The sequence below is a fragment of the Cololabis saira genome, chromosome 13 (assembly GCF_033807715.1).
Source record: "Cololabis saira isolate AMF1-May2022 chromosome 13, fColSai1.1, whole genome shotgun sequence".
NCBI classification, from domain to species: Eukaryota; Metazoa; Chordata; class Actinopteri; order Beloniformes; family Belonidae; genus Cololabis; species Cololabis saira.
In genome coordinates, this window is record NC_084599.1 from 21874469 (window position 1) to 21884738 (window position 10270).

General features: G+C 39.5%; 1 protein-coding gene across 1 annotated transcript; it reads right to left on the reverse strand.

Annotated features, from left to right (window-relative positions):
• Nucleotides 1-129: 129 nt before the first annotated feature.
• Nucleotides 130-9912, reverse strand: haus5 (HAUS augmin-like complex, subunit 5). Its single transcript, XM_061738274.1, has 19 exons — nt 9585-9912; nt 9419-9481; nt 9255-9287; nt 8914-8938; nt 8698-8830; nt 8220-8379; nt 7760-7856; nt 7437-7528; nt 7248-7302; nt 7035-7162; nt 6862-6943; nt 6590-6744; nt 6141-6303; nt 3383-3463; nt 3108-3262; nt 2195-2291; nt 979-1117; nt 662-794; nt 130-416 (listed from the first exon to the last, which is right to left on the reverse strand). The coding sequence occupies exons 1-19, from the start codon at nt 9680-9682 to the stop codon at nt 314-316; spliced, it is 1992 nt and encodes a 663-aa protein (XP_061594258.1). The 5' UTR covers nt 9683-9912; the 3' UTR covers nt 130-313.
• Nucleotides 9913-10270: the final 358 nt, after the last annotated feature.

Sequence of the window (10270 nt, forward strand, 5' to 3'; positions counted from 1 at the left end):
GGGCTATTGATAGACAACTCGTTCAAGAAGCATACAACCAGGTTCTGCATGTTTTATACAGTAGGTTGTATTCCTATGCAGTCTAAGCTTATAATAAGGTATGCTTTTCAAAGAAGACAGAAATACATACTCATTAGAAATATTTATTCATGTTTGGCTTTTACGTGATGAAGCATGACAAATAAGCATGAAATCGTACAAGATAAAAAAATGAATGTAGTTATTGTTGGGGAATTTTTTAACCAATTCCTTATTGTCATATATTTACTGAAAGGTACTGAAAGGTGCTGAAAGACTTGGTTATGTTTTTAAACTATGAAGCTTTGGCAGCTAGTTTCCATCTTTGAAGCCACTGCTGGAAAGTGAGTCCTCCTTTCTTCACCTCAGGCATGACATGCTGGGCTGGTTTTTCCCACCTACACGTGTGAACACACAAAACAGAAATCGTTAACCAGAAAGTCTAAATAAAATTAACAACAACGAAAAAATGTATTGATGAGGATTACATGTCTGATGTTTTCATTTTGTATGCGTTAATGATTCGTTCAGTCAATGTAGAACAATCTATCATTACCCTTCTATTGTGCAGTCGTGCTGTATTATGGGGCTATGCCGTTAACCATTTGTAATAAAATGATAGTACACCCCCATCATGTCTCACCAGAAAGAGATAGCAGTCTTGACTTGGTCTCCGTAAGAAAGTCCCTGCGCACAGCGGTGGGTGAGGGATCTGGCTCTTGGCAGCAACAACTTCAGAAGCTTCTGATCCTCCTTTCTGACTCTTGACAGCAGAGCTAGGAAGTACAGTGTAGACCAACACAAGCTTTAGTGTTTTAAAAATATTCTTTAATCCCACAAACATTTGTACTCACCCCAGCATCAAACATTTTACTACAACGACAGCTAAATAATACACTTCTGGCTATTTGTTTTAAGCACAACAAAAATGCTAATTTTTGTTTGAATTCTCTAAAATACCTTTTTGATCAGATGCGTGCAGCTGCTCTGCTTCCTTCTGAACCTTCTGCTGAGTGGCTGAGTAAAGTTGCAGTAACTGACAGAGAAAACGCAACTCAAGCTGTTGGGACCTTGAGTGTGAACACAACTCCTCTGGAGCCTGAAATATAAGAAAGAAAGAGTTTGTGTCAAAACAAGAGAAAACAACCGTGTCCTCATAAAAAAGGCTGCTGGTCTTGTGGATATTATTTCATTTACTCTTAATGATGAAATTGTGATTGAGTGATCATCACCAAAACCCGCTTGGATATGTTTAAGACTCCATTATGAATGGGGATTAAAATACATCGTAGGAAATCGGATCACAAGTGGACAGATTCAGATTCGATCACTCAGGACACATTTGAAATTGGTCTGGGACACTTGGGTCCTTGGTATCCTTGTAATCTGAACACAAAAGTTACCCGGGACTGATTCAGGGAGCATCTACTGAAACCATCAGCAATGACTAATTTTATTTTTCAAAGGCTCCTAGTAAATTGTTTTTCCTTTCATGTTTGGGGCATATCTTTCCTTGTATAAGGCCCAATTTGTATTGTACATAGTCTTTGCTGAATAAAGTTTGATTTAAAAAAAAAAAATAGAAGTCTGTACTTGATCTTATTAGTCTTTCACTTATCACTTCTTTTTTTCCTGCCTACTTCTTTTTTTCTGAGAGTTATGCCTAATTATGTCCAGCAGGTACCTCTGGTGTTTGAAAATAACAACAAACTTTGTTGTGGCAAGCAGAAATGGTGTGCTTGTTTATTTGCATTTAGAGTGGGACAGTCAGATCTAATCAGTCAAGAAGCAATTTTAAATTCTATGAACATCAAGAATGGCAGAATGTATCGCAAGCTTTACTGTTTAATTAGCGACGGGCCACGGATGCCAAACTAATAAAAGACATGTTACTATTATTCATACAGAGAATATAAACCATATAAGGCAGAGTTTTTCCCTCAAAGATATAATATAGTTTACTACTACTCATAATCAATACCTTTTATTTATATTTTCAGCATTATCAAGAGATGACAGGTTTTTTTCCTGCATTATAAAAAGATGATATCCTACTATATAAGGATATAATGTAAAACCAGCTTTAGCAAAAGGACAAATTACTTTCTTCTTCTTTTTTTGTGCCTTTTTACCCCATTTTGTAACAGAATGCACAACAATACCTGCCAATGCTCACCTTGTACAAAGGAAATGCCAGACTTTGACATAAGCTGTTGAAGTTCGGAGATTGCAAGCGATGGATAGACATCCATGATGCAGGAACTCTTTGAACTCTTAAACATTAAAGGGAAAAAGACGATGATTAGATATTTTTCCCTAGCAATGCTCTCACTTTTGGTCAAGTGTAGCAGAAGCTGAAGATGTACTACACATTGAAATAGCACAAAGAAAATGTTCCATTTTTTTAGTTCAGAAGGTCCATCTGAAAGTTAAGATAAGATAAGACTTTATTGGTCCCACAGTTACTACAGCTCAAGAACACAAAACAGAAGAGTAAGCACAAAAAGATAATAAAATAATATAAGATAAAAGATCAAATACAATACTATATATAACGGTAGCTGGTATTTATGTACAAGGAGGTTAAAACACTTTTACGACACTCCAAGTTTTACTCTTGTTTGGTCTCTTGCTCAGTCGCTGTCTTGTTTACTTTTCCATCTCTACTTTCTTGAGTCTCGCCTCAGCCACGACAAGTTGCATGTCATGTAGCACATCTGTGGCTCTGTGAGTTAATTTTATCATTGCCAGTGTGTGAATGTGGCATAAAGCAATATATAGTTGCCGTAAGAGACAGCAAGGATGCAAGAGTTGGTGGTTTTTGTTGATAGTGGGGAGCACAAGAGCTCGACTTCACTTCCCCAATCAAATTGAAACTGATACTTTAAAGTGTTTAAGCATGAAGACTTTCCATACACTGCTATACTGCAATGCTGTTCTTTCCACTGTTAAACTGTAATCACCTTTAAATGCTATAAATTCAATACAGCGTTAGGTTAAAAAGGTTTGAGGGTGTGTTTATGAACTTTTAAATGGCATAAAGTGTCCTTAAGGATTCAATTATCTGCCCCTAAGAACTATTTTCTTACCCATCAATGGTGTCCAGAGTCCTGCAGTCCAGAGAGAGAAGAGAGATCACTCCAAACTGTTTGGTCTCCTTAGAAATGGAGTTCCGCAGACTGCTGGCTGCAGAGGTGACATCTTCAAACTGTGGGACGACCTTGTCTTCAATGAATTCCTGCAACTGAATTAAAAGTAAAGGATTTAAATTGCATTGAAAAAAAAAATCTGTCAGAGTTACTGGAAAAAAAAAAAAAGGTTGGTTTTTTTTTTACTCCACAGAGACAAAACATCACTCCCAAACCTCTTTATGGAGATGAACCAGCTGTGTCTTCGCTGTCGAGTTTCCTTTAATCAGACCTCTTATCTGCTCCTGCCGAAGAACCTGCAGCAACAAACACGTACAACATGTCAATGTATGTATGAGCAGTTCTGACCCTTAAGTTTATAAAGGTGTTTGTAAAAATAAAGGACATACATACAACTAAATGCTCAGGACCAGATTAATTTAATGTATAGTACTGTGCAACAGTCTTACGTAGGTGTGAAGAAATGCTGTAACATGTTATTCTAAGTTATCTTAGTACACTTGCAGGAGTTTTATAGGACCATAATCAGCTGTATCATTAACACATTAAACTGAACATATGCTAACGATCATCAATTTAATTTGTAGGTTGAAACACAGTTTAGGTCTGTAGATGAAAAGTCACAGACTTTTCATCAAGATGAAATTGAGCACAGAAATAGGCCCATGGTTGTAACACTACTCTGAGTCAGCAAGTTTTCCTCAATGCAAAGATTTCAAAGCAGGGTGGCAACATGCACTGTACAAACTCTTTCGAAGGAAATGTTGGGGAACATAGGTGCAATGGTCATCCAAGGAAACAGCAGTTTTATCAGCTCAGCGCCAACAGAAAACAGTGGACCCAGTTAGACCAATCTACTGTGTGGAGAGGTCCGGCCAGAAGGGTCTTCATAGGCAAATTGGTCCCAAAAGGCCACAAGTCTGACATGGAAACATGGCCAAACTACTCAACTGTGTATAAAAACATAGAAACTGTTGTGCAGAAAAATGGCAGTAGGCACTCTGGACTAAAGAATCAAAATGTGAACTAATTGGTTGTAGCAGAAGATGGTTTGTTTGTTAAAAGGGCTTGAGGTTGATACAATAAACAATGACCACAGGCAACAGCAAAGCATGGTGGAGGTATTTTCTGTAAGTTTGCGGCTGCATTTTCAGCAGGAAATCATGATTAATGGGGTCCTCAGTCTTCACAAATACAAGTAGATACTTATCCATCAGATATATTCTGTAGGGGGACAACAATCCAAAACATAGTCTTGTTATAAAGGGGTAAGGGGTCCAAGAAGGGACATACACACTCAAACAGATTCCCACATGAGCAGACTGTGGGGGTTTCAGGTCATTTACATCTACAGAAGACATTTGCTTAGTTAGTAGTATGTGAACTTGTGCAAGTGTACCTAGAAAGATGTATGCTGTTTTTGAAATGCAAAGGGTGGTTAGAACAAATGTCGATTTCCCTTCAAATTTTAACTTGTTTTCATACTTTGCATTTTGTAAATACCGGTAGATAAAAAGAAAAAATGAAAAATATTAATTCAAACCATTATTTAACACCTGCTTAACACTTGTGCACAGTGCTGTTATAATACAAGAGGCAAGGTGAGGCGAGGCACGGCATCAGCTCCAGGCTCCTCAAGTCCTGCGCAGACCAGCTGAATACCACAGCTGTGGAAGAATCTTACGTGGGACCAGTGCCAAAGACATCGCACCCCAAGGACTTCAGCAGCTACTGGCTGGTGAAGACACGAGAGAGACTGGTCCATGTCCACCTGCGCCCTCTTGTGAGCTCAGCAACGGCCCCTCTAAAGTTTACCTAGCAGCCTGGTGTCGGGGTAGATGATGCCACCATCTCCCTCCTTCAAAGAGCTCCGTCTCACCTGGAGACGCAGGCGAGCACGGTGAGAATCAGGTTCTTTGATTTCTCCAGTGCTTTAAACACGATCCACCCTGTTCTTCTGAGGAATAAGCTGGAGCACGCAGGTGTGGATCACCACCTTTCCGACTGGATCCAGGATTATCTCACAAACCGACCACGGATCGGGAGGACACTGAACTGCGAGTCTGACTTGGTGGTCTACAATACAGGACATCCAGGCTACTGACATTGAGATCTTACAAGTACCTGGGTGTTCACCTAAACAATGAACTGGACTGGTCACACCACACCAATGCAGTCTACAATAAAGGACAGCGAAGGCTGTACCTACTGAGGAGACTAAGGTCTTTTGGAGTGCAGGGCAAACTCCTGAGGACTGACTCTGTGGTAGCATCAGTTATCTTCCATGGAGTGGTCTGCTGGAGCAGCAGCATTTCAACTGCTGACAGGACGAGACTGGAGAGGCTGATCAGAAAGACCAGCTCAGTCCTGGGGAGGCCCCTGGACTCGGTGCAGGTGGTGGGAGAAAGGAGCATGTTAGCCAAGATAACGTCCCTCAAAGGGAGTGTCACCCCACACACTACACTTTGACAGCACTGTGCAGCTCCTTCAGTGGCAGACTGCACCATCCCAAGTGTGTGAAGGAACATTAGCGCAGGTCCATCCTTCCTGCTGCTGTTAGACTTTACAACCAGCCAAATACACATACCAAATACAACGATGCAATTGAAACTATATGTGCAATATTCCCAAGTGCAATACAAGCGTCAGATAATGTGTAAATAATTCATACAGTGTGTAGTTTATTTCCCTTTTTATAATATAGTTAAGATGTGTACAATTTAATGTACAATCTGTTCCTTTTTATAGCCTGCCTCTCTATTTTAATCTATTTTATCTTATTATTGTAGTGAGTCATTTCTGCTATGCTGTTTGCTACTGTAAACCATGCAAATGTCTCCTTTCAGGACGAATAAAGGTTATTCTATTCTATAAAGTAAGGTTAGGTAATGTAAGTAAAGTAAAGCAAAGCAGGTATAAAGGATCAAGACGTTGAAGGAATAAAAAAGTAATTCATCACCAATTCCATCTTACCACTAGGTCTCTGAAGTCCTGAATACTCTGCCACTGGGTGCGAAGACTTCTAAGCGCCTCCTGACGGCTTCTGGCATGTTGGTCAAGCTGGATGCAGCGGTCTCTGATATGATCCCGGACTGCTGCCTGCATCACACACTGCAGCTCCACCTCAATTGCTGACCTTAAAACCGTTAAATTTTTATTTATCCTTTTTGTTTTCCTCAAATCAATGGTAAATAAAACATTAATAACAGCTACGTCTTAAAAGTAAAAAGAAAGAAAGAAAAACAAGACAAAAACCTGACCAAGAACAAAGTGATATTCATGAATGATTATTTATTACACTTGCAGAATTAACGTCAGGCATGTTTAATAAAGTGCTATTAAACAAGGCTGTACAGTAAGTATTCCTTGAATCCAAGTGGTAATATGCTTAGATTAAAAAATGACAATGTAAGCAGACTTACAGCACTACAGTATCATTGTGGAGCTCATCTGCACTGCCCGACACCTCCTGCCCAGTCTCCTCTTTACAGGCCTCCAACTGTTTTTTGAGCTGTTGGACTCTGGAGCGAGTCTGGGCCAATTCTACCAAACTCTGCTGCACCTCCTCCCAAGCAGCCTGGAACATTAGCAGATATAGTATTCCATAAATAAAAAGATAAAATAAAGAGAGAATATTTTCATCTACTGTGAACTTTATGAACAGTACAGTGAACATGAAATGAATGCGTAGCACCTCGAGGAGGGTTTTAACTGGTGGTAGGTCACTAGCTTCTTCTGCTGATATATCCAGTAGGTGATTGCTTTCATATCGGTACCTGCAAAGAGCAAGCTAGTAAGAACTCTGTTATTATACGGTCTAACAGGACATGGAAAGAATGCATCATAATGATGTGGTGGTTGCCCTACCGCAGAGCTGTCACATCATGCGTCACATCCAGAGAAGCTACTGTCTCCTCCAACTCCTTCTGCTCTCCTGAAGCTAAATATTGCAATGCTGAGAGGATATGGTTTGGAGGATAACTGCCCAACACTTTCTGATGAAATGACAAGCGAAAGTTTAAACATACTTTATGCATTAATACAGCAACTTTTAGAAAGACTTCAATAAAATAAGCCAACCTCAGCAGTACTCAGCCAGTACTGAAAGACGGCAGTCCTCTGCTCAATGGTCAAACTTGGAGAAAAAAAATAATGCAGTGAATCACTAAGAAAAAAAATAAAATCACATTCCAAAACTCCAAAATAGAAAAAAAATGAAGAAAAACAGATGGTAAATCTGCCAAATAATGCATCTTTTGTAGCCCTTACGGTTTGGTTGCAGATTGCTGCATTTTCAGTTCACTCTCTTGCAAAGACTGGTAGAAGTGAATCCTGTCGTCACATAGCTGCCTCAACTCACGCTGCCACAAGGAAAAAAAAAACAGATTGAAAGATTAAATTTCTTCTTACTGCATTTAATTTCAAGTTTATGTTAATATTTACAATTCTTTATTTTGCGTTTATTTTGAATGTTAACTTATCAGACGGGTAACAAATGTTGGTATTAATATTTAAAGTAACAGTATCGTTCTGTGAAGCGTACTCTCAACTCAGTTCAGAGATATGCAGAGCCAGATTTAGGCAGTTCTTACCAGAACCTGTGCCTCTGCTGCTGCCTTGGAGTTGACATTGTCATCACTTTTGCTGCTGGAGGGCTCGTCATCATAAAGCACTTCAACCTCTGCTTTCCTGCGATACACCCATAGAAATTTGATTGGAAGGGGGGAAAAAATGTTGAAAATCTCACACACACACACACACACACACACACACACACACACACACACACACACACACACACACACACACACACACACACACACACACACACACACACACACACACACACACACACACACACACACACACACACACACACACACACACACACACACACACACACACACACACACACACACACACACACACACACACACACACACACACACACACACACACACACACAAAAAACATGGGCAATGACCAACGTTGATTTTATGCCAGATGTACAAAATATCTTAATTTGATTTTCATTTCAACTTTTTTTATTACCTTGCCATCTGATCCAGCGCCTGGCCATGGCCACTGATTTTCTGCATGTCATCAGAAAGAACCTTAGAGCCAGAGATGCAACGGTGTCTGAAGGCCTGCAGGAGCAGCTCTCTGCGCTGGCTATCCTCCATTTGGTCCCAGGTATGACTGATAGATCGGTCTGTGTAATATTGACAGTATTATTTGAGAAGGTAATGTGCTGTATTTTTACCCTTGACTAATCAATAGAAGGAAAAAAAAACAACAAAAACCTTGGAGCTGGAAGGGAATAACTGTAGTCTATTCATGTACCAGAGTTTAAGTGCAGATATTTAACTTGTTCCCCAAAACTTTCGGTATTTGTGAATTTAACCATATATTAAATCATAAATTTTCACGCAGGAACACATGTATTTTCTTAACTTATCACTTAACTTACACTTGGCAAACATAATAAAAATGAATCATGGCAGGCCTACAGATCATGAGACGGACTAACCTTGTACAGCTAGCTGTTCCTCTCTGCCACTGATCTGAGAGTCCAGATGACCGATCTCAGCTCTCAGCTGCTCTATCTTCATCTGAATCTCTCTCCGCTTGGCAGCCTCACTTTGGTCTTCGACCTGCTTCAGCTTAGCAAGCAAATACAGCAAATTTCCTGAAATTCTACAGTGGATTTAATTTAAAAAGAAAAAAAAAACATTTTTTTGCCTACCTCTTTGTCTTGAAGTACTTTATACCTTGGAGATCATAATGTAAAGAAAATGTGTTGACATAATGATTACAATCCACATGAATAGGACAGCAAAGACGAGTGTTATGCTTGTTATGGGAGGATATTGCTGACAACCCAGAATCGTATACAATGTTTGTATGACATGGCTGTTATGAGTCTAAGACTTTGTAATCAGAATATTTAATTCTCTGGTTTTTCTTGAGGAAGATACTCTCCACTGCTTAAGTGAATTAACCTGATTAAAAATATATAAGATGTTATTTACTTTAAAAAGATATCGTTTTTATCTTTAAAATAATAAGCAAAACCAAAAAGGATACCATTGAAGATTCCCACGCATGATCCTCACATTCCTGGAAAAGCAAAGAAAGTGTTAAAAAACAAGACAAGAAACTTACTTACTTACTTTAAAGTGTATGGAAGAAAACAGCTGTACTCTGACCAAAAGTAAGAAATCGATAGTTAAAAGAACAGTAAAACTAACCTCTGTTGGAAAACGTGTTGTATTATATATTTCCATATGGACTTCCCAGTCCCAACACACAGCCTGGAAAACATCAACACCAACTCAATGCTGTGGTTTAACATATATATAACATTACAGCATGGAGAGTTTTACATATGGGGAAAGTATTTACATATTTACCCACGTTTTAAAGTAGCTGTCATGGGGCAAGCTATCCGGGGGCAGCCTGAACTCCTCTGTCGCCCACCGTTTTAATTCCTTCACCAGATTTCTATCCGCCATCCTGATCCAAAACAACCTGAATGAAGCTAAAAGGCTAGTGACAACACCGGGACAACACTGCTGTCAACACGCGGTTTATGATCGAGTTCTACATCACATTTGATGGATTTCCTGTCATTGAACTTGTGTTGGTTCTTGCCACAGACGCCTATTTCCCTAAGATAAACAAACTGAATCTCACCGATCACTCCTGTCAAAGAGAAATAATAATACTTTAATGTTCCCGCCTGTTGGCAGCACTTCCGGTGAACGTTTTCCGTTTCCGCCCTGAAACCATGGCAACAGCGCCTCCAGCGTTTGAATCTCTCGTTGTCATGGAAACAGGAAGGAAGTCGTTTCCAAAATGGATATATTTTATGAATTTAAATAAATTATATGATTTCCGTTTACTTCTTATTGTTAACATGAACACTCACATACAACATCAGGGGAAAAAATCTATTCCTCACTGCCCCACTTAAGCCTGAATTATGGTTCCGCGTTAAATCGACGCAAATCCTATGCCGTAGGGTACGGCGTACCCTACGGCGTAGGATCTGCGTTGGTGTAACGCGGACCATAAATCAGCCTCTAAAAACTTGAAACAAA